Source organism: Rhodnius prolixus, unplaced genomic scaffold (assembly GCF_049639745.1).
Source record: "Rhodnius prolixus isolate KJV_2025 unplaced genomic scaffold, Rpr scaffold_9, whole genome shotgun sequence".
Taxonomy (NCBI): Eukaryota; Metazoa; Arthropoda; class Insecta; order Hemiptera; family Reduviidae; genus Rhodnius; species Rhodnius prolixus.
Genome location: NW_027411604.1, coordinates 5805822 through 5831819, shown reverse-complemented (window position 1 = coordinate 5831819; position 25998 = coordinate 5805822). Strand labels below are relative to the sequence as shown.

Genomic DNA, 25998 nt, shown 5'->3' with positions numbered 1-25998 from the left:
TTTGATTATTAGTTATTGGAAAGTAACCACAGTTACAAATATTTTCAAATGATTGTTACATCAATAATTAATTCAAAATTTAATCTATAAAATTAATAACCTGAGAGAAAATTACAGCTTTTTGATTTGATCTTAAAAGTTTAATAGAAATGTTTAATCAATAAAATATTCTAATAGAATAGAAGTTAGTAGTAATAGTTCCATAGACAATGGTTAATGGCAGCACTAGCAAATAGATGGAATTATAGAGTGACTTAACTAGAAATCTCTTAACTATAAACATTACAGAACTTGGAGCACTCTACTGGAGCACAAGTGCACTTAACTGGGTAAATTGTATTCTTCAAATTATGCTTCAAAAAACTTCTTAATTAATTTTTAAAAAAATTATTGTAAAACTTTCAGAATTATTTCTTCAGATAATAATGATCACATTCATAATTATATTTAAGTTTTATTAGAATACTCAATTCTTTGAGGATCCTAGGACCTGAAGGTAGAACAAGGAAGACAAGAGAAAGCCCATTGATCCCCAATACAACCAACAAACTTCCTAAACAATTCGATTGGTAAAAATTGGTGGAAAGTGGAAATAGTCTCCTAATTTCACTGTAATGCTGCTGTTTCTGCATTAGATAGTAATTATTAAGGGCAATGCTAGATTGTACATCTTGGGTCGATCTATTTTGAAAAGGAAGAAGTAAAAACTAGTGGAAAAAGTGGAAATAGTCTCCTAATTTCACTGTAATGCTGCTGTTTCTGCATTAGATAGTTAATATTAAGGGCAATGCTAGATTGTAGATCTTGGGTCGATCTATTTTGAGAAACAAGAAGTAAAAACTTGTGGAAAAAGTGGAAATAGTCTCCTAATTTCACTGTAATGCTGCTGTTTCTGCATTAGATAGTTAATATTAAGGGCAATGCTAGATTGTAGATCTTGGGTCGATCTATTTTGAGAAACAAGAAGTAAAAACTTGTGGAAAAAGTGGAAATAGTCTCCTAATTTCACTGTAATGCTGCTGTTTCTGCATTAGATAGTTAATATTAAGGGCAATGCTAGATTGTAGATCTTGGGTCGATCTATTTTGAGAAACAAGAAGTAAAAACTTGTGGAAAAAGTGGAAATAGTCTCCTAATTTCACTGTAATGCTGCTGTTTCTGCATTAGATAGTTAATATTAAGGGCAATGCTAGATTGTAGATCTTGGGTCGATCTATTTTGAGAAACAAGAAGTAAAAACTAGAGGAAAAAGTGGAAATAGTCTCCTAATTTCACTGTAATGCTGCTGTTTCTGCATTAGATAGTTAATATTAAGGGCAATGCTAGATTGTAGATCTTGGGTCGATCTATTTTGAGAAACAAGAAGTAAAAACTAGAGGAAAAAGTGGAAATAGTCTCCTAATTTCACTGTAATGCTGCTGTTTCTGCATTAGATAGTTAATATTAAGGGCAATGCTAGATTGTAGATCTTGGGTCGATCTATTTTGAGAAACAAGAAGTAAAAACTTGTGGAAAAAGTGGAAATAGTCTCCTAATTTCACTGTAATGCTGCTGTTTCTGCATTAGATAGTTAATATTAAGGGCAATGCTAGATTTTACATGTTGGGTCGATCTATTTTGAGAAATAAGAAGTAAAAACTAGAGGAAAAAGTGGAAATAGTCTCCTAATTTCACTGTAATGCTGCTGTTTCTGCATTAGATAGTTAATATTAAGGGCAATGCTAGATTGTAGATCTTGGGTCGATCTATTTTGAGGAACAAGAAGTAAAAACTTGTGGAAAAAGTGTAAATAGTCTCCTAATTTCACTGTAATGCTGCTGTTTCTGCATTAGATAGTTAATATTAAGGGCAATGCTAGATTGTAGATCTTGGGTCGATCTATTTTGAGAAACAAGAAGTAAAAACTTGTGGAAAAAGTGGAAATAGTCTCCTAATTTCACTGTAATGCTGCTGTTTCTGCATTAGATAGTTAATATTAAGGGCAATGCTAGATTTTACATGTTGGGTCGATCTATTTTGAGAAATAAGAAGTAAAAACTAGAGGAAAAAGTGGAAATAGTCTCCTAATTTCACTGTAATGCTGCTGTTTCTGCATTAGATAGTTAATATTAAGGGCAATGCTAGATTGTAGATCTTGGGTCGGTCTATTTTGAGAAACAAGAAGTAAAAACTTGTGGAAAAAGTGGAAATAGTCTCCTAATTTCACTGTAATGCTGCTGTTTCTGCATTAGATAGTTAATATTAAGGGCAATGCTAGATTTTACATGTTGGGTCGATCTATTTTGAGAAATAAGAAGTAAAAACTAGAGGAAAAAGTGGAAATAGTCTCCTAATTTCACTGTAATGCTGCTGTTTGTTAATATTATGGCCAATGCTCGATCAGGTCAAGTTGAAAGAAGTTCGTCAACTTAGGCTTTAGAAAAAGTGATTGTGAAATAAGGCAAAACCTCTAAGTTTTTCTCTAGAAAGATTTTAAGAGAAAGCCCTTTAACGGTTTTTAAAAAGACCATCAAAATTAGAAAAATTTTTTACGAATTCATCTAGACTATTACAAATTTTGTGCTTAAAGTATTGCGCAATTATAATAAATATTTTCTTAAATAATTTACAATATTAATAACTTAATGCAATAATAACTACGAGATACTGTGCAGCACAATGAAGTGACTAAGTACCAAGAGAGATAATATTATTATTTGGTCCCAAGTGTCTGGAGGGATATGGGTGACATACCTCCTCAGCTGTATTATATACATATATATAAACACTGTTATACAATATAGCCAACATCCTCCTGTTAGACCTTAAAATCCCCAAGGGATATCGTAGAATGTAGAGTAAATGGCAAATATCTGATGGAATACTCTCAAGTGAACGTGAAGCCACCCACGCCGACCCACTATAAAATATAATACTATCGAATAGATAAGAAAGATTTCTTTCTAGGAAAAATGTTCTATTGGATTTTCTAGTAAAACTTCCTATTTTTCTTCTATAAAACGCTGTATTTAGATTAATTCTCCATATGCGAGGTTTTTTCAAAATTGTCCCCTGATTTCTTGCAGCAATATATAAATTAATAACTATCGGGTATTCTTCTAGTGTGCAATTGATTTACTATCAGATTTTTGATTTAAAAGATCTATAGATTGATCTATAAGAAATCTTAAACGTCACTAGTAATCTAAAAAAAAGAAATTGAAAAATTTATTTAGTACAGGGCTAATTTGGATGTTTTGTGATATCAGAACACATTCTAAACATTGTTATAAGTGGTTTTAAAATCCCTACATTAAAACTATTGAAGGTAGGAAAAAATAATCACGAACCTGTTGTGAAAAATAGCAGTAAATTTGGGATTTGGAAAAAAATTTAATTAAAATGTTTGGTTTTGTTCACTCATGAAAGCTAGGACACATGTAAAGCTAAGATGTATTGCGGTAGGCTAGATTGCTCGGTCTATACCTTTAATGATTAATATGAGAAATTTGCAGTAAAGTATGTTTGCTTCATCCACGTCACCTAATTTGGTAGTTGTACGTAAAGCCCGCCTGAAAAAATAGGCAATTACTTTACTCATGAAAGCAAAAATAACTTCCAACTAAAGAACTAACCAACAAAACTTGCGTTTATCATTCCACAGTCTGAGATAGCTGGGCTTACTACAGATATTATTATAATACAGATTCTGTCATAGGCAAGCTCTAACAAAGACAAAGGCCTCCAACTAAAGTGACATGCATGAGCATGTTATGCGGAATAAGTAGCTTTTTCTGATTAATGCAGGCTTCGGAGGATTCAGTGCAATTCTCCCAGAGACTCGGTAAAATATCAAAAGTTAAAGAAGAATAAACCCTCACTTATGATGGAATCAGGGAGTTGTTTAGTTAAAATTTCAATCTTTCGGCGTTCCCCTGGAATTAGCCGCTAACGACGTAGTTTTTCCGCTCTTAACTTCTCAATTTGGAATTTCACTTTTAGGTTTATCTGGAGGTAGGCTTTTCTTTACTTACCTGAACTTCCATGGAGATTCTAGAGTATAATTTTGGAGCAGTCACCCTCAAACGATTTGGAGAGCTGAGGAAATTTCGTGAGGCAGTGGTAATTTTCCTAACTGACGACTCCTAAAATTATTTCCTACATTTTTACGTTCAAAAAGTGCATTTCCCGTGAGAATGCAATAAAATCTGCAAAAATACTACTTCCTCTTGAGAGTGGATTAGGCTGCGCTAAGATAACTTTGGAACTTTCGAGGCCAAAGGAGTTAGTAGCGCAGAAGGAGCTGGTAGGGAAAGTCCTCAACCTTTTTAGAAGGGGAAGGTTTCAAATATTAGACTCAAAGGGGAAGAAGGCACAATAAGCCTCTAGTGGCTGTGGTGCCGTGGGGCGCAGGTCCGGCCCCGCTTTCTAATCTTAATCTTAAGAGTGGATTAAGATAATGAAAGTATCTTAGAAGCAATTTAGTCACAGTTAGTTTAGTCTTTAGTTAGTTACTGAAAGGAAATAAAAAATTAAATGTTTATTGAGGCGTTCATTTTGTAAACGCAATAAAAGTTGATGAAATTAGCAAAATAATTCGCAAACATCTACATTCACAACAGTTACTATAAACGCAAGTTTTACAACTTAGTCAAAAAACAAAAAAGAGGTTTAGGACTTAGCGTGGTGCCCAAGTTAAGTGTCTAGAACTGGGGCGCCTGTATAGAAATAGATTGTAGAAGGGTGGCGCACATTTTCAGAATGCACACGGCGATGGTAAGCTGTCACATTAATATTCTATAAGACAGGCTCTGTGGGATCCTAATGGAGTAGAGCACATCTCTGATAGTTTTCCATGTAACCAGGACGTTTTGGCAGGCAGGGAACTTACCAAGTAGCGGTTTTAGTTGGAGAAGGATGGTGAAGGAGGCTAAAAAACTCTTTTTCTTTACATTTTCTTGCACTTTTCCATCAACATCTCTTATCTTTGTCACTCCCTCTCTCTCTCTTCTACACACACCCTCTCTTTGATTCGTCCCACAGTTAAAATGCACCACGAATTTTCCACTACCAACAACTAACACCAATAAGACTGTGTGTATATTTCCGCACATTGCGCTGGTATGTCAGTTGCTAAGAAGGCTTAGGGAAATACATTTCCCCTCCTAAAAGTTCCCTCCATTTTCACACTGTTGCAACACTGGCAAAGTGGAAAGAGGAAAATAAGAAATAAGTATACAAAGAGGTTTTTCCATTATTTCCAGAAAATAACAAAGCTCTTTTATTTTCTACGTTCTGATCTACGTCTACGTATATCATCCACCCATCTGCAATAGAATGTACCCAGACATATGTAAACTATTTTTGTTATATTTTCACCAAAAAAGTCGAAGAAGAAGAAGCAGAAGACGAAGAATAAAAGCTACGATCTGATTATGAGCAACTCTAAAACGATTTGCAAGCCTTACCCACCGTCAGGGAAACCAACACATTGCACAAATGTTCATCGGGTTTATCGCCCGAATGGCAGAAAACATTAGAAAAAGAAAACTTATAAAAGTTCTCCTCAAATCATTTTTTTTTTTTGTTCTCTTCATTTTCCTTTATCACTTTATTTTCCTGTTTTTGAGTTTCCACAAATCGGAAAATGATTCCACCGTTACTCAAAGAAAACGAAACCCAAAAAAAAAAAAAATTTGCCTTATGTTCAGGATATGATATTTCGCTTAAATTTGATTAGGTGACAATAACACGGGACTTTCATATATTTTAAATGCCAAAATAAGGATTAAATCCATGGAATTCCTGTGGAATACAGTTAGCTATATTTACCTAGTTCCAGATTAAAAATAAAAAAGAAAATGTCCACCAGTTTTTCTAAATAAGTTTCCAAAAATTTTCTTTGGTAAATAAAGGTGCCCAGTCATGCTTTACACCTATTTTTTTTTCTAAATATCAATTTGTACAATAATAATTAACCTGCAATTATCGTATTACTTTTAATAGTTTTCAAACCAATTAAAAGGTGGATTTACTACCACGTATAAATAATAAAAATAATAATAAAATAATCATAATTTGGACAAAATCTAAAAAAAAGAAAAGGAGCTACAATCTAAGTACAAAAAACTGTATATCCACTACTGAATGCATTATCTAATAAAATGCATATTATTCTAAAAAAAAAATAATCATTATTATTATAGTATACATTTTGAACTACTGCAGACCAGAGGCATCTCTTTCGCTTTATTTTTCTTTAAATTCTTTTAGTTAAATTTTTTTGCAGACTTCTTTGTTTGCACGATTAGGCGGGGATGATAAACGGTAGGTACAACATTAATGAATTTCTTAAGAAAAATGCAATTAAATGCACTTTTAGGGAGGTTGATCTGTAAAAAGAGCCATTTCCCAACTTACAATCTATTAAATATTAATTAGAATTAAATAATGTAGACAATTCCAAAAACTGTACGAAACAAACACCAAATTTGAGTAATAAAATTACTGAAAATACCACTGGTCTTTGGTATTTAGTTTTAGGAGGAAATGGTTTCTTTATAGCGGAAATTGAATAAAGTCAATTGTAATATATTTTACGCATTAAAGTAGGTGAACTTATGTATTGGATACAGTTATTTTTTTTTTTGTAAAGGCAATTTGTAAATCATTATACTTATTTACAAATTAAGTATGATCCAGCTCCACTAAGTGCCTATGGGTAATTCCACGGATCTTCGTCACACTTGAAAACATGAGGGCCGAAAAAATGGATGAAAATATGATTTTTGGATTCTGCTTCTGTTCTAGAATTTACCTGAATTTTTTCAGATTTTTTTTTCAAGGTCATTTATTGTTTATAACATTTTTTATTTATTAAAAATATGAAAAATCAGAAATTTCAATGAATTTTTACGCCAATTCTGGCCAATAAACAAAAAAAAAACATCCCATATAAAAAGTTTGTGTTTTTGTCCAAATTTTTCAAAAATGATATTAGTTTAACGTTTTATACAATATCTTTACTTCTTATTTGAAAAAAACACTTTAAAAATCGTAATTCCCAGAAAACGCCACCTTCTATCAGGCTGAAATTTGGCAATAATATTGGGTGTACATTCCAAAAGACACATACAAATTTTCAGAGTGGACCGCCTAGTAATGCTGGTTTTAACGAATTTTTAAGTTTTATAACACTTAAATATGGCGACATCTACAGTTGTCGATTGAAACCTCCCCCGCCTGTTATTTTTCGTATGGCAACACATTGTAGATGGCGCTGGAATAATTGCGATCTAGTCTGATCTCTGAAAAAGGAAAATGAAAGTTCGGCGAAACACACAGAAGGCAAAAAAGAAAAAAAAGTCGCACGAAAGAGTTTGGCAAGTCGCTCAGATTATAAACATTTAGACCGTTGTTCCAATCCATTCGGTTTGGATCGGCACCTGATCAAGACAAAATTGAGAAAACCCTCGAAGCCTTTGAAAAAAAAGTTTAGTTACCTGGGAGGTCGGCTGTGTAATGAGTGCAGGAAGAAATTGTATGACACAGGTAGGTTTTGAGGTTATGTTTATGGTACACATAGTTATGTTGTCAGTTACTTTATTGTTATCAACATTTTTGCAGACCGAGAAACTTTTCTGTCTTTGCAAAAACAAAAAGGCCAGCAAATGGAGATCTAAGATGAACGACAGCAGCAAGAAATTGCGGATGATTATGAGATAGACGAAAACGGCGGTTCATTGCAAACACAGCAATCCGTTGGAAGTGACAAATCTTTTCACGACAGAAACTATGAAGTTGAAGTGATCAATTCTAGTCTTCTGAATGCAATTGCAGCTTCACCCATCACAAAGCGATGCTTACAGAAGGAGTCACAACATCGTTAAAACAGGCATTACTAGGCGGTCCACTCTGAAAATTTGTATGTGTCTTTTGGAATGTACACCCAATATTATTGCCAAATTTCAGCCTGATAGAAGGTGGCGTTTTCTGGGAATTGCGATTTTTAAAGTGTTTTTTCAAATAAGAAATAAAGATATTGTATAAAACGTTAAACTAATATCATTTTTGAAAAATTTGGACAAAAACACAAACTTTTTATATGGGATGTTTTTTTTGTTTATTGGCCAGAAATGGCGTAAAAATTCATTGAAATTTCTGATTTTTCATATTTTTAATAAATAAAAAATGTTATAAACAATAAATGACCTTGAAAAAAAAATCTGAAAAAATTCAGGTAAATCTAGTCCAGAAGCACAATCCAAAAATCATATTTTCATCCATTTTTTCGGCCCTCATGTTTTCAAATGTGACGAAGATCCGTGGAATTACCCCTTTACAGTTCTTCAATCTCTTTGTTTAAGTTTTCTTAATAGGCTCACCAAGGTGGTTAATGTGGCACTGTTCAAAATGTGAGCCAGAAGTCTGCCAGCTAGTTTTTGGTCATAGCTTGTGAATGTCCCAGTAATTCTGTGCATGTTTCTATTGTAGTAAACCATGGGTAAGTTCATTGCTATTCAAAGTACTTTAAGTACAAAAAATTATTAAGTTTCTGGGCAATTCATTTTTCTTAAAAATTTCTAGACTTGCCTCTGGTCTTATTACAAAGTAAATCTACTACTTAGTATAATTGTGGGGAAAAGCCCGTTTAATTTTCTTTTATTATTATTATTATTATAAAGTGAAAAGCGTTGGAATAGAAATGTGTACTTTTCATTTTGCTTTTTACTTAAGAAAATACTAATATATATATATATATATATATATATATATATATATTAGTATAATATATATTTATTTATCTTCCTGTGAATAGATATATTATGTATGTACATAACAAAGTACTTATGTTGAAATAATCATGCGAACTCGTGCAATGAAATTATTATTATTATTTTTTAGGTACATTGTACAATGGAATTGATTCTTTGTAATAAGAGTATTTAATATGAGAAAAGTTATGAAGTGTACATGGTAATTCAATTAACAAAGTACAAATTATACGATTACTCGATATAAGGAGAAAACAACAAGAAAGAGAGAAAGAGATTGATCTTTTTGTGGGAGCCAGCAATGATCTAAGAGATGCTGTATGGACCGACAAAATCTCTCCTACTAATTGGACCCAATGGTTTAAAAGCCAACTTTATGCAATTCCCTTATACAATGTGTCTAAAGTTCAGTGGCTATTTCCCAATAATAATTATGAAAAACATTTTGAAAATGAATCGCGTCAGTTTTTATCAAGGAAATTTCAATCAATGTCTTTTTCTTTTTCTCATGGAATGAAAGACCAATCACGGAGAAAAAAAGATTTTCACTTAGTTTTGAAAAGTTAAAAGTCATGAAAATGCATGTGGGTGCATGTTTTCTTAGAGCAGTTTTCCAAACTTAAAGCCTTCTTTTTCTTTTTGGTCTCCTCTTCTTGGCAAAGATTTCCTTAGTAGGAAATTGGGATGCTTTTGGAGCGTCCAGTTAGCCCGTTCGCCGACAACAATCGACACCAACTAATTCCCTTAACCCAGAGGATCATGTGTTACACCAAAATCGCCCGCATCACGGGTACGACCACTTCGTTTTTCAAATAGGATTTTTTGCTCGCTCAGTTCAGAGTTTAGGTCAGCCACATGTAAATAGTCTAAAAATGAGGAATGCCGACACTTCTGAAGTAATTCCGTAAGTAGACAAATTTTGTGTCTTTATTACAAAAGAATTGCTCCCCAACTTAAGTGATATTCACCTTGCAGCGCTAGCAACATCGCCTTTAGTTCGGACGATTCTTTAAGATGAATATGAGTTTATTAACAGCGTCTCCTGCAATCCTTACAAAGAGTTTTACTTGAATGTCCTCGCTTCAGTTCAATGAACTCCCGAGATGGTATAATTCCAGAAATTTAGTCCCATCTTTTTGTCTACTCCTGCGTTACGCACAACATTCCACACGAGAGGAACAGAAATTTGAATCTTGAATACACACTAAATGAGCTCACCAATTCCAAAGGAGAAAGCCAATTATCCCAATTCTTCAAGGTGCTTTACATTCTTGGGAGTTAACCCAGTTTAACAACATGAACATTGTTGTTAAATGCAACTGCATTTAGGTTTAACGTAACCCTAGCTCAGCATCAGCTCACACTAAATCAAATGCCGTTTAAAGTCGCCAAGTCTTCTATAGTAATCTGTAGATTTTAGCATTGCTAGCCAATTCCCAATTTCTAGCTCTTTCTATAAATATCTATATAATTTATAAAAAGACAATTCCAGGGGTCCAGTTTTTAAGTCGTGAAATCTTTTTGATGTTACAATCGTTGATTTTTATTCGTCGTATCGATGCATGTTCATTGTATCCCCTGATCGATTTCAGGTTTCACCCATTATCATAGATTAATCAATTGAATCAATCATCAGATTAATCAATTTAGTGTAATGATTTTCGACTTCACTTATGTTACCTTCCCGCAAAAAAAAAAAAAAAAATAGATTAACCTAGCTCTGGCCAGGGATGCGTGCTATTTACGGATAAAGCCAAAGATATTATCAAGCCCTGTGGCCTTAACTACACAAAGTCTGGAAGAGCGCAATATAAAGTTTTTCTTAAATTACAAGAATCTGCAACGAGTTGCCAATCAGTTTGTAAATAATGATCACCTTATTATTGACGTTTAAGTCTAGTATTTAAATTCGAAACTTGTAAATACATTGTTGTTATAAATGATTTGCAAACTCATCAAATGCCAATATCATCAAAATATGGTCATATTCTCAGATCATTCCCTATAAATATATTAGGTAAATAAACCTCCTTGCGGGCGTTATTAATAGGTAACTTGTGCCACAATCTCTTACAGATAGTTTTTTTTTTCATCAGTAATCGGCAGATATCGATATCGGAATATGAATCATTCTGATCACTTAGTACGCTAATCGATAAATGATTTATTGATTATTCAAAGAGAAGGCTGCAAGACAGGAGCAAACTGTTATCAAAAAACGGCGCCCACATAAACTATTTTTCTGTGAATTATGGTTATACAAACAAGAAATAATTAAATACAAAAATAGATCGAGTTTTTTTTAAAAAAAGTGAAAATCGATTTATTTTCTACTGTTCACTGATTTGTTAAAATGAAGTTATACGATTAATTTTTTTAAATTTTATTTTTTATTATTGAAATTTTTATTTCTTTAACGCCACCAAAGAGGTGTTGGAGGAGTAGGAGATATCAAAGAGGAGCTAGTAACCTCGGCACTGGCTGAGGTGGCTGGAACACTTCCTGTCCGGTACCACTGGAAATAATACATCCGTTCGGTCAGAGACCAGTTTTTTTTACAAAAAAAGGAAAGAAAAACAGAAAAATGTGTCACATTCAAAGAAAATATCAATTTAATTTAAAAAAAATAAGAAAAATTAATAACCTCTCATTATTTAGAAAATTAAAAAAAGAAGATAGAGAGAGAGAGAGAGCAAAAAAAGGAAGAAAAAGATAACAACAGCGCACAAACCACCCCCTCCCCTCTCTAGGTGAAAAACATTACCAGCAAAAGTGGTTTAAATTAATAAATTTTGTGATTAAACCCGAGAAACCCTTTTTTCGACCCTTTAGAAATAAACAACATGGAATAGATTCCAAGTAAGGAAAAATAATATTAGTAAAATACGAGGGTCGTTTGAAAAGTCCGTGCAAAGTCAGAGAGATAGCACCACTGGCGCGTATCGAGGTTATGTTTAGTTAGTAGCATCTCTTGGAAGAACACACACCAAGTTTCAGCCAGATCGGTCTATTTCTTTGTGTTTGGCATTCGTTTGAATCGAGGAAGTCGAGTGATTTTCAAAAAATGGACGAAAAAGAATTTCGTGTGTTGATTAAACACTACTTTATGAAAGGCAAAACGCCTCAGTAGACTAAAGAGAAGCTTGATAAACATTATGTTGACTCTGCACCTTCGATTAGAACAGTTTATAAGTGGTTTCAAAATTTTCTGAGTGGCCATATGAGCACAAGTGACGCTGAACGTTCTGGACGCCCTGTTGAAGTTACTACTCCAGAAATCATTGATAAAATCCATGATATGGTGATGGATGACAGAAGAGTGAAGGTGCGTGAGATTGTTAGTGCTGTGGGCATCTCGAATGAACGGGTACATAATATTTTGCATCAACATTTGGACATGACAAAGCTATCCGCAAGATCGGTGCCACGGATAGCTCACGCTTGACCAAAAACGAAATCGTGTGAAGTGTTGCAAGGACGGTTTGCAGCTGTTCCAGAAGAATCCGCAGGACTTTAGGCGTCGTTTCGTCACTGTGGATGAAACATGGATACATCACTACACTCCTGAGACCAAAGAACAATCTAAACAATTGGTTACCAAGGGGGGGATCTGCGCCAAAAAAGGCGAAGACCGTTCCTTCGGCCGGAAAGATTATGGCGACTGTCTTTTGGGATTCGCAAGGAATAATCCTCATCGACTATCTGGAAAAGGGTAAAACTATTACAGGTGCATATTATTCATCGTTATTGGACCGTTTGAAAACCGAGCTGCAAGAAAAACGCCCACGATTGGCCCACAAAAAAAGTCCTTTTCCATCACGACAACGCACCAGCTCACACCTCAGCAGTTGTGGTCGCAAAATTAATGGAAATAGGGTTCCAACTCGTTTCACATCCCCTATATTCTCCAGACTTGGCTCCCTCGGACTACAATTTGTTTCCCAATATGAAGAAATGGCTGCCGGGAAAAAGATTTTATTCAAACGAGGAGGTGATTGCAGAAACGAATGGCTATTTTTCAGACTTGGACAAATCCTATTATTCGGAAGGGATCAACAAACTAGAGCAGCGTTGGACGAAGTGTATAAGCCTAAAAGGAGACTAATAAAATAAAATAAAAAAGGTTTACCCCAAAAAATTAAGTAGTTTTTATTTTTGCACGGACTTTTCAAACGACCCTCGTATCTACGGATTCTCCAGAAAAAATATCCATATAACATTACAATATATTAAAATACAATATATATTAGAAAATATTCTGATTTTGATTGTAATAATACAAAAATTTGAATTTTTCTATTTTCTGTAAAGTTTAATTCGCGTCTCCTTAATAACTTAAGATTAGTAGAAATTCATATACAGGGTGATCCATTTAAAACGCACCAATCGCTAATAACTTTTTAGGGAAAGCGGAAATCCGAAAAAACTCTCAATAACTATGTTTTTTTTGGGGGGGGGGGTCTAGTTTCCCAATTTTTCCACCCCCGATGCTGTATCTTCATTTTTTATTGGCCTAGTTAAGGCTAAAAACCTGATTGGAGTTTCATAAGGACCACCACGATTATGAAAAGTACATAAAAAAAACTGTGAAAAATGACGTTGACCCCGTTTCGATTCCCCTGATATTAGTCGGAGATATTTAAGATGAAAATTACAATTTTATCTTATTCGTGATCGGTTTTCAATATTAATTTTCCATCAGAAATACACGTTTTGGGAGGGTACTCTGACTGCAAAAAAAAAAAATGTTATTTTTTATGTAATTTTCATAATCATTGTCAAAAAACCGGTGTTCCTTATGAAACCTCAATCAGGTTTTTAGCCGTAACTCCGCCAAAAATGGAAGATACAGCATCGGGGGTGGAAAAATGGGGAAACTAGACCCGCCCCCCCAAAAAAACATATAGTTTATTTCGTGGGTTTTTTTTCGGAATTCCGCGCTTTCCTAAAAAGTTATTAGCGATTGGTGCGTTTTAAATGGATCACCCTGTATATAATAAAAAATACATACTTTTAAAAAGACTTTGAAAGAGAAATTTCTATAAGAAACGTTTTGTTTGGATAAAGTAAAAAAGTTAGTCAATAATAATATGAAAGAACTAATGAAAATAATAATTATAATCCCGATATTTATTTTTTGTCTTTTTTTTTTTGAACCCAGTTTTGAAATTATCACGTAATTTACATTTCTATTAATTATATTTGATCACCCAATCACTTGTTTATTTTATGTTACTTTCATTTCGCTAATTTTTTAGTTTTTTTTTAGTCTTGTTGGTATTTTATTAATTAATACTGTTGGTATTCGTAATTCAATGATTAGAAAAAAACTTCTTTAGATTCAACATGAAACTACTATAAATATAGGTGAGTATTTATGAATGTGTAGGACGGAGTGGCGTACGGCTGAAGTAAAATAGAACGGACAAATCGTGCAAAGATAACGTGCAAAAATACAAAAAAGAAAAAGAATCAGGCAAAATGTAAAATACAGGCAAAAATATTTTACTAGTTTATTAAAAGAAAAAATAAAAGAGAAAATATGATTAACTAAGTTGCATAAGCATATATTTTTATCTAATCTTAAATGTAAAGAGGGATAGGGGGAAAAAATAACGCAAAGAAAACCTAGTAAAGAAAGTGGAAAGTAGGTATTTATAGGAGAAGAAGCAGAAGAAGAATAAATATTATAGTAAACTTGTCTGAAGAGATACTTTAGGCACACCATCATGAATTCAGTTCGGGTGAAAAACGCATTTTTACAAAAATTATGGGAATTCTTTTTTATGTATTGAAACGGTTAGTAAAAATTAAAATATGACTTTTAAATTATTAAAAAATGAAAAACTGAAAACTAAAAATATAAAACATGCAATAAATTTATTAATTTAGGGTTTCAAAATTGTGTTATTTTGTTTTTATTTTAATTTAGCTTATTTTGTAGATGAAGTGGGAAGGGTTTTGGGCAGATAGATCATTTTCTTAGGCAGAGTTTAATCGCAGATATACTCAAAAAGAATTACGGGAGAATGGTAAAAGAGAGCAAGGAGATGATCTCTTTATCACTTTGCTTCTATATTTCAAACTGTAAATGATTGTGGAGTAAGTTACTAACTAGGAATGGATTATTAGTGCAGCTTAATATATCCATTTCAATACTACTTTAGTGATGTCTCTGGATGCTGCAGCCAGTTTTTAAAAGGAAATGCTTGTCCCGAGCAATAGAAATAAGAAACTACCAGACGACACTGCGTCCAATCGTTACCTACGGTTCGGGAAGCATGGGTATTAACCAAAGCGGACGAACAAAGGTTGTGCAGGTAGGAACGAAAAGTATTAAAAAGGATTTTTGGACGTTTAAGGACGTAGGATGGCTGATAAAATCAGGACGAATCGAGAAGTCGTTGAACTATTCGGTGAGCCTGATATTTGTAGCCACTATAAAGTCTGGTAGACTACCATGGCTGGGACATTTGCAACGAATGGAGGAGACGAGAGGTCCCAGGAAAGCGATATACGGACACCCTGGTGGAAAAATGGCCGAGAGGTAGGCCAAAGACAGGACGATTTGGAAGCCCTTGGTTTGCAGAGATGGAGAACGTCGGCAAGAGATAGGTGGAGAGCTGTAGTGGCTGAGGCTCGGGTCCTTCATGGACCGTAATAGCCCTTGAGTAAGTAAGTAAGTAATCCAGCTCACTCCTATTTTTCGTCATCATCCCAGATGACCAACCATCTTTCGAGGTTTTTCATCCCAGATTTGAAAATATGGAAATGAAGTAAAGTAGCGCTAATTTTTTATCAGGCGAGCTTTACGTCCAACTACTAATTAATTAGGTCTCGTGGACGGAGTAAAATATAAACCATTAAAGGTATAGACCGGGGTATATAGCCTAGTACCGCAACACATCTTAGCTTTGCGGGTCTAGCCTCTAACCGCTCGGCTACCGTGGCGACTAGCAAACATACTTTACTGCAAATTTCTCATATTAACCATTAAAGGTATAGACTGGGGAATATAGCCTAGTACCGCAATACATCTTAGCTTTGCGGGTCTAGCCTCTAACCGCTCGGCTACCGTGGCGACTAGCAAACATACTTTACTGCAAATTTCTCATATTAACCATTAAAGGTATAGACCGGGGTATATAGCCTAGTACCGCAACACATCTTAGCTTTGCGGGTCTAGCCTCTAACCGCTCGTCTATCGTGGCGACTAGCAAACATACTTTACTGCAAATTTCTCATATTAACCATTAAAGGTATAGACTGGGGAATATAGCCTAGTACCGCAATACATCTTAGCTTTGTGGGTCTAGCCTATAACCGCTCAGCTATTGTGGCACCTCTCTACTAACTATGATCTCCAGTTAGTAGAGAGGTGCAGAGATCAATTTCTTAAGTACATCCACAGAAACACACTTAGAGCTAGAAAACTCCAGCTGCCATTTGGTTACCATTTCATTCAATTAAGGTGTTTTTCCAAGTTATTTTCCCCCTAAATAAGAACGATTTAACAAACACTTCTTTTCTTTTCGTTTTCCTTTTAGTTTAGTTTGAGGAAAAAGTTTCTTAAACTTTCTAACGAACTTAACTCACCATCTCAGGAGTTTAATTAAAGTAAGTTGAGGTATTTTCTTAATTTTTTTTAAAATATTTGTAGAGAGGAAAAAATAAAACTATATCCTTAGTAAGTGTTTGTGAAGAAGGACGAACATTTATACCAAATAGGTAGTAAATTTACCCAGAAGTTGAAAACAAGAGTTTCATAGAAATTCTTTTTCTTTAACTTCCTGCCCAGCGTCACTTCCTTTTTCTCGCTTGCTTCTTCCGCCCCTCTTATTCACTTCTTTTTTTAATTTAACATTTTTAATTAGTCGAGAAAAGTGGCAACTTAGAAAGACTTGGAAAACCTTACCTTCGGTCCCGAACGTCTTCAATTATTTATCTGTTTATACTGTCTAACCTAAATGTTTTTCTTTTCCCTTCTCCCATCTTTTCCATCCCCTCAAAGTTGAGGATTATCGTCCTTTTATATCTTTTTTTTATTTTCCACTATTTTTCTTTAGTAACTTCTTGGCATATATATATATTTCTATAATTTGTTTATTAAAAAACAAAAAAGTACTTCTACTATGTTTTTTTTTTTGCAGAAAAAGTTGCAAGTTTCAAAGAAGAATCTATCTTACTTTGGATAAGCTGGATACTCAGTGGATATGACAGAGAACTTAAGGACTGGAGAATGAGAGCTCATGGAACTATGACTTGCAGCGGTTTATACAACGGCATTAAGCAGAAAGATGTTTAGTATCTTCTCCTATTGTTCAAGTACCATCTCTCGCTACGACCAATGTCTGTTCTCTTCATGTTTCTCGACTGAAGTGGTGACATGATACTAGTTTTCTTTTGGATTACTATTCTGGGATATTTGCTGATATGGGATATTCGCTGACATGGACGACCTCTTAGGCGATTGTTGGCATTAATTAAGCAGTGTGTGATGCAGTTTCAACTACATCGTTCGAACTCAGAAGCGAGAACTTGGTATAAGTCAAGCGGGGGAGTCAAATCCAACACCTTAGAAGCTTTATGATGGGGAAAAAAAAATTGGCCAGTAGTTCCATTTCATATAGCCTGTGGTCAATGGAAACTGTAATGGTCCTGGCAGAACGATCTCGTAACTTACCTAATTGGCTTCATGAGCAAAAAATTTGCTGGTAAAATAGGATGTCCTCTTATATGCAGCCCCCTGTGTGGTCCAATACAAAGTAGCACCAACTGCGGGAAGTTTAGAAAGAGTCCAAAATAAATGCTTAAGACTAGTTCGGGTCATATCCCCCGGGTGGTCACCCATAGACTACATGCTTGTAGCACTTGATGTTGCCAGCGTGTCTACATTTATCTATAGCCCTACAGAAATTTTGTAACTTCCTGTACACATAGTCCCTACCCTCCATGTAAAGAGTATTGTAGACTATAACTTCTAGTCTTCTTCTAGATTTGTATTGTATAGTCTATAACTTGTTGACTATAAGTTCTCGTTGTTATAAAAAAAAATACAAGCACAAAAGGCTAAAGCACATCTTGCTTTGATTAATTGAATGTAGTAAGGGTTTTAAATGTTTTTTGTTTTTTTTGCCTTAGTATGTAAGTTTAGACAGATTTACCAATGTAAATATTAAAGTTATGGATAGGCACTGCAGCCTGAAACCTCCTTTTGTATAATTTGTATTTGTATTCCATTTTAAACTGTAAATTAACTTTTTCAATTTCAATGTAACAGGATTGTATTTAAGACATATTAGAGCTCAAAATGTTCATCCTGATAATAAGAAAAAAACTGATATAAAAAAGCCTTTTTTATAACTGTATGATATCATTTTTGTAATAAATATAACCATAAATCATTAAAAAACTATGTAGATTTTTTTTTAAGAAATAAAACACTGTAAAAAAAGTTATATATTATAAAAAAAGTATACAGTGTATATTATATAAAATGCTGAGTGTAATATCAATATGTGAAGTTTTATATTAAGTGTTACATTGTTGTTAGTTAATGTAATATTAATATGTTAATATGTTTAGTTTATAAGAGCTGTATCCATCAAGAAGAGGCCTCAGGTTGATCTGAGCTCATTAATAAGCTGTAATATTTGTTAAAAACTTTAATTTTTGTGTATCTCAATAAATGACTTATTTATTTATTTAAGATTTGTTTAAATGTTGCATTCCCAATAATTATATTTCCAAAATAATGTATTATATGTCTTTATAGGAAATCATTAACAAAATGTATTGATTAAATAATTAAAAAATCAAACCTGTATTTTTTATCCAATCTATGTAAAATGAAATACAAATTTATGAATTGTAAATTAATGAACTTAAACAACAATTATTTACTGTTATTAATCTTACTGATGTAATTGTTATACTGTTGCATTATTGTAAGAACATCTTGCATACTTTTCAAATAAATGTATATTAAAATTTTCACAATTCTATCATGATTTAAGTTATTATTTCATCCCATACAAAATTTTCTTAATGCACTTATTGATGACATCATTTGTCTCAAATTATGATAAGCGATTAAGTCGTAAACTCAATCGCTAATATCTTTCTGAAGGTAAAAAACATATACCATATTGTTTTTAATTGATTCACAATAAAACTACATTACTTTTATCTTGATTATCATCTGGAGAACTAAAATAAGAGGAATGCAAGCCTTATGAGTGGGATAAACGAAGGGACAATGTTTTAACGAACAAAAACAGTTTAAATGGTATTTTAATTCTTTATTTAGTTAAAATAAGTTAAATATTTGTTAACACAATAATGAAACATACAATAAAAATAATAAATAAATAAAGAAACTTGTTTTACTAGATAATAATTCTTGATATTTGTTAATTAATTTGTTAGTTAAATACAGGAATGTCAAAACCTATTTAATATGCGTAAATAAGTATTAAAAAACCCACAGAATACTGAAAATATTGAAAAAAGTTGAAAAAAAACTTTGTAAAGTTTGGCAAATTTTGCATTTTGTATCCGGGTAACATGATACACTAGGAGCTCAGTCTAGAATCAGGGCAAAGGGGTGTGGTGAATTACAAGAGATAGGTCAGCCAATCACAGGGCTCCTCACTACACAAGTACGTGCATTGGCTAAATCTATAGCTAGCAAAATGGAGACGCTAACCAATGGTGAATTCGCACAGCCAGCTGTTTACCCCCACTAAACTGCTACCTTTCTAAGTGGTTTCTCCGCCCACAACCAACATATTTACCTTGTTTTTTTTTATAGAAACTGTATTTTTCCATTCTTTTTAATGGGAATTTTTGCCAAGAACTCAAATTCGAGCAATTTTATAGGTTCTAATTGTTTATTCTGCCAACAATATTATACTTGTAATATAACTAACACTAATGTATACTTGTTTGTTCCAATAAACTTGCAAAATATATTTTTTTTAGTTAATTCAATGTTTTTGATTCGTTCTTCCAATGAGAAAGTTTACTAAATAGCAAACAAACTAATCGGAATATGATTATAAACTTTCAATTTGTATTAACTATAAAACTAAATTACTCTTATCTTGATTAGGATCTGGATATGAGGAATGCAAGCCTTATGAGTGGGATAAACGAAGGGACAATGTTTTAACCAACAAAAACAGTTTAAATGGTATTTTAATTTTTTATTTAGTTAAAATAAGGTAAATATTTATTAACACAATAAAGAAATACAAAATAAAAATTATAAATTAATAAAGAAACTTGTTTTACTAGATAATAATTCTCGATATTTGTTAATTAATTGGTTAGTTAAATAATGGAATGTCAAAACCTATTCAATATACATAAATAAGTATTAAAAAAACCCACAGAATACTGAAAATATTGAAAAAAGTTGAAAGACAACTTTGTAAAGTTTGGCAAATTTTGCATTTTGTATCCGGGTAACATGATACACTAGGAGCTCAGTCTAGAATCAGGGCAAAGGGGTGTGGTGAATTACAAGAGATAGGTCAGCCAATCACAGGGCTCCTCACTACACAAGTACGTGCATTGGCTAAATCTATAACTAGCAAAATGGAGACGCTAACCAATGGTGAATTCGCACAGCCAGCTGTTTACCCCCACTTAACTGCTACCTTTCTAAGTGGTTTCTCCGCCCACAACCAACATATTTACCTTGTTTTTTTTTATAGAAACTGTATTTTTCCATTCTTTTTAATGGGAATTTTTGCCAAGAACTCAAATTCGAGCAATTTTATAGGTTCTAATTGTTTATTCTGCCAACAATATTATACTTGTAATATAACTAACACTAATGTATATTTGTTTGTTCCAATAAACTTGCAAAATATATTTTTTTAGTTAATTCAATGTTTTTGATTCGTTCTTCCAATGAGAAAGTTTACTAAATAGCAAACAAACTAATCGGAATATGATTATAAACTTTCAATTTGTATTAACTATAAATCTAAATTACTCTTATCTTGATTAGGATCTGGATATGAGGAATGCAAGCCTAATGAGTGGGATAAACGAAGGGACAATGTTTTAACGAACAAAAACAGTTTAAATGGTATTTTAATTTTTTATTTAGATAAAATAAGGTAAATATTTATTAACACAATAAAGAAATACACAATAAAAATTATAAATTAATAAAGAAACTTGTTTTACTAGATAATAATTCTTGATATTTGTTAATTAATTGGTTAGTTAAATAATGGAATGTCAAAACCTATACAATATACATAAATAAGTATTAAAAAACCCACAGAATACTGAAAATATTGAAAAAAGTTGAAAAAAAACTTTGTAAAGTTTGGCAAATTTTGCATTTTGTATCCGGGTAACATGATACACTAGGAGCTCAGTCTAGAATCAGGGCAAAGGGGTGTGGTGAATTACAAGAGATAGGTCAGCCAATCACAGGGCTCCTCACTACACAAGTACGTGCATTGGCTAAATCTATAACTAGCAAAATGGAGACGCTAACCAATGGTGAATTCGCACAGCCAGCTGTTTACCCCCACTTAACTGCTACCTTTCTAAGTGGTTTCTCCGCCCACAACCAACATATTTACCTTGTTTTTTTTTTATAGAAACTGTATTTTTCCATTCTTTTTAATGGGAATTTTTGCCAAGAACTCAAATTCGTGCAATTTTATTGGTTCTAATTGTTTATTCTACCAACAATATTATACTTGTAATATAACTAACACTAATATATACTTGTTTGTTCCAATAAACTTGCAAAATATATTTTTTTTAGTTAATTCAATGTTTTTGATTCGTTCTTCCAATGAGAAAGTTTACTAAATAGCAAACAAACTAATCGGAATATGATTATAAACTTTCAATTTGTATTAACTATAAAACTAAATTACTCTTATCTTGATTAGGATCTGGATATGAGGAATGCAAGCCTTATGAGTGGGATAAACGAAGGGACGTTTTAACGAACAAAAACAGTTTAAATGGTATTTTAATTTTTTATTTAGTTAAAATAAGGTAAATATTTATTAACACAATAAAGAAATACACAATAAAAATTATAAATTAATAAAGAAACTTGTTTTACTAGATAATAATTCTTGATATTTGTTAATTAATTGGTTAGTTAAATAATGGAATGTCAAAACCTATTCAATATACATAAATAAGTATTAAAAAAACCCACAGAATACTGAAAATATTGAAAAAAGTTGAAAAACAACTTTGTAAAGTTTGGCAAATTTTGCATTTTGTATCCGGGTAACATGATACACTAGGAGCTCAGTCTAGAATCAGGGCAAAGGGGTGTGGTGAATTACAAGAGATAGGTCAGCCAATCACAGGGCTCCTCACTACACAAGTACGTGCATTGGCTAAATCTATAGCTAGCAAAATGGAGACGCTAACCAATGGTGAATTCGCACAGCCAGCTGTTTACCCCCACTTAACTGCTACCTTTCTAAGTGGTTTCTCCGCCCACAACCAACATATTTACCTTGTTTTTTTTATAGAAACTGTATTTTTCCATTCTTTTTAATGGGAATTTTTGCCAAGAACTCAAATTCGTGCAATTTTATTGGTTCTAATTGTTCTAATCTACCAAAAATATTATACTTGTAATATAACTAACACTAATGTATACTTGTTTGTTCCAATAAACTTGCAAAATATATTTTTTTAGTTAATTCAATGTTTTTGATTCGTTCTTCCAATGAGAAAGTTTACTAAATAGCAAACAAACTAATCGGAATATGATTATAAACTTTCAATTTGTATTAACTATAAAACTAAATTACTCTTATCTTGATTAGGATCTGGATATGAGGAATGCAAGCCTTATGAGTGGGATAAACGAAGGGACAATGTTTTAACGAACAAAAACAGTTTAAATGGTATTTTAATTCTTTATTTAGTTAAAATAAGTTAAATATTTGTTAACACAATAATGAAACATACAATAAAAATAATAAATAAATAAAGAAACTTGTTTTACTAGATAATAATTCTTGATATTTGTTAATTAATTTGTTAGTTAAATAATGGAATGTCAAAACCTATTTAATATGCGTAAATAAGTATTAAAAAACCCACAGAATACTGAAAATATTGAAAAAAGTTGAAAAACAACTTTGTAAAGTTTGGCAAATTTTGCATTTTGTATCCGGGTAACATGATACACTAGGAGCTCAGTCTAGAATCAGGGCAAAGGGGTGTGGTGAATTACAAGAGATAGGTCAGCCAATCACAGGGCTCCTCACTACACAAGTACGTGCATTGGCTAAATCTATAGCTAGCAAAATGGAGACGCTAACCAATGGTGAATTCGCACAGCCAGCTGTTTACCCCCACTTAACTGCTACCTTTCTAAGTGGTTTCTCCGCCCACAACCAACATATTTACCTTGTTTTTTTATAGAAACTGTATTTTTCCATTCTTTTTAATGGGAATTTTTGCCAAGTACTCAAATTCGTGCAATTTTATTGGTTCTAATTGTTTATTCTACCAACAATATTATACTTGTAATATAACTAACACTAATGTATACAGCCAGCTGTTTACCCCCACTTAACTGCTACCTTCTTACGTTGTTTCTCTATCAACCTCCTACACATTTATGTTACTTTGATACAAAAATTGCATTTTTCCTTACTTTTTGATAAGAATTTTTGCAAATTAAACAATTTAACGCAATTTTATAGTTTTTTACTTTTTATTTAATCCCCATTATTACAATTTAATCCTAAGTAAATTATTTTTATCTTTTTTTTTTTTTAATTAATAAATAATCTTCTCTAAGTTGTAATTTAGGTTTTCTTTATTTTAGATTTCGTACAAATGCTTGTAACTATAGTTTTTTAATCGAATTCAGCATCTTTCGTCACAGATTGTGCAGAAAGAATGTCTTTATTTGCAAGATATTATTAAGAATTTTTAAATTTACTTATTTTGTTGCTTGAAATGTAAATCAAGATTTATTTTTAAGTACTGTTAAGATAATACTAAAACAATACTTTGTACATTTAATATAATTCAGTTTAATTCAACGTTTCAGGAATAGTAGTTTTGAAATGTTCAATTTTTAACCAATCATAATGTCTCACCTCTTACAAGTGATTTCATGGAGCAAGTTAAGGATTTAAACTAAGAGTTAATGTATTATACAATCACTTCAATAAATTAATAAATTTAGAAATGCTGGTATAAACTAGGACATTCCTTTTTATCCCTATTCTTTGATAACAATCAACTTATTGATTCAGCCAATTTATGCTGATCCTAAGACTACATCTTCACTCCCAGGCTACCGAACTTGCAGAAGCCTGATGCTGATCCTAACTAAAAGAGTTTGGGTAACAAGTTTCTAACGACGAAGACTGGGCCATCATCAAGTGCCACAGCATGTCTACGGGGAGGACTCCTCTTAGACATCTTATAACCCTCAACCATCCACTCAGTATCTAAAAGGAAACAATTATTACAATAGCTATAGAATACTCTACACACCAAAACTTTAAATACTCAAGAAATTAAGATTTAAAATTATCGCCCCTCACCTAAAACTGTTAACATACTCCTCATGGACCAAACTTGTTCTTTATGTGAAGTTTTTATGAGTTTTGAGTGTATAGATGATAAGCTCTGTAGCTGTTTTTCCATTTTCCCTGAGTGGATTATCATTTCTATTTATCCTACCGCTTCCACCTTCCAAGAACATAAAAGTTCCTCAAAAATCTGGAAACAAAAAACTAAATCCACACTTGTATTCTAAGAAAAAATGAAAAAATAGGCGTTTGCTACAATAACGTAGCCTCACTGATACTTGTTTGTAACGAGAGAACACTGTCTGGTGGCCGGCAGTGCTCTGGGCGCTAATCTTTGGCGTATCAACATTTTGAAAGCTTTTTTTTAATGCCCTATGCCAGTCTGCAAACAGTATTTTCTCGTTACAGACAGAGTGAGCTGTGGAGATGCTTTTAGGGAAAGAAGTCTATGATGGTCCAACTGTTGGATTCGACCTTTTTTTATCTAACCAATTATTGATGGTACAATGATGGTTTTGGTTTTTTCGACCCGTTGTTGATAGATGATTTTTGGTGAATATCGAGGTGCGGTCTTAAATAAAAACAACTTTTTTTGCTTTATACCAACGTTTCGGATAATTTTTACTACCTTCTTCAGGGTATTATAAAAAAAGTTTGTGAAGTTTAATGTAGAGCTACGAGTATATAATCATAACTGTTGAACTGTTGAACATCATAACAGTTACGATGATATACTCGTAGCTCTACATTAAACTTCACAAACTTTTTTTATAATACCCTGAAGAAGGTAGTAAAAATTATCCGAAACGTTGGTATAAAGCAAAAAAAGTTGTTTTTATTTAAGACCGCACCTCGATATTCACCAAAAATCATTAACAGTACAGTTGCAAATAGATATAAAAAAGAAAAGCCGAGTTTGGAAAAACTGACCAGTATTTTCTTTTTTTAAAATTAAAATCTTTATGGAAATTCCTAAATATAATATTAATACAATAAAAATCCACGCAGAATTTAACAGTATGTGGGAGGAAAAAAGCTGATTGTCACAAAACTAACCTCGAATTTCCTAAAGCCTCAGGGATATGGGAGCGGAGAATGAGGAAGTGAGTGAGACAGAGCATGGGAGATTTTCAATTCTGTAAAGGTTTTATTGAGTTGATAGTCAGGAAAGGTTTCTAAGGTGTTTGTGAACTGGTTGGTAAGCCAGCAGCAAGTTGCGGGGTGACCAAGAGAATTGAGAGGTTATAAGGTGTGTGTGTGTGTGTGTGTATGTATAGGGACAAGGTTTTCCTCTTTCAAGGCTAGCCATTGAAGGTAACCTAAGTGGAACACACGGAGGAAGATAAGTATAAAGGGTGGAAAAGTGCAGGACCTTTACCCCACTTCTTTGGAAAGCTCAACTACGATACTCCAATCAACGCCAGCGAATACCCGCACTAAAGACAAGGCGGCAGCACCAAGAACCCCTAACAAGGTACTTCTAACTACAACCACATGGAAACCAATTTTCTTACCATACTTTTCTTTTTCTGTTTCCTTTCTCACCCCTTTATTTTCATTTCAGTTCAAGCTGCTCTAGAAACAACTTCACTTCCTATTTCATTAATTGATTTATAAAACTATTACTGGCGAGTCTAGTTTTCCAATTAAATCAAAACTTGTTTTAAAGTAATCAATCAATCAAC

General features: G+C 32.9%; 1 protein-coding gene and 1 long non-coding RNA gene across 12 annotated transcripts in view; both read right to left on the bottom strand.

The window, feature by feature from the left end:
• Rbp6 (RNA-binding protein 6) overlaps positions 1–25998 on the bottom strand; it is a 1109038-nt gene that overhangs the window by 544667 nt on the left and 538373 nt on the right. For 2 of the 11 annotated variants that reach the window (XM_074128249.1, XM_074128245.1), the window contains one exon: positions 11224–11268. The exons of the other annotated variants lie outside the window; for them this stretch is intronic. In XM_074128249.1, coding sequence (XP_073984350.1) covers positions 11224–11268 — 45 coding nt within the window. The remainder of the gene's footprint in view (positions 1–11223; positions 11269–25998) is intronic. 11 annotated transcript variants of the gene reach the window in all.
• On the bottom strand, positions 19243–24866 carry LOC141454230 (uncharacterized). Its single transcript, XR_012458585.1, has 3 exons — positions 24326–24866; positions 23348–24229; positions 19243–23131 (listed from the first exon to the last, which is right to left on the bottom strand). It is a non-coding gene; the product is annotated as an uncharacterized lncRNA (long non-coding RNA).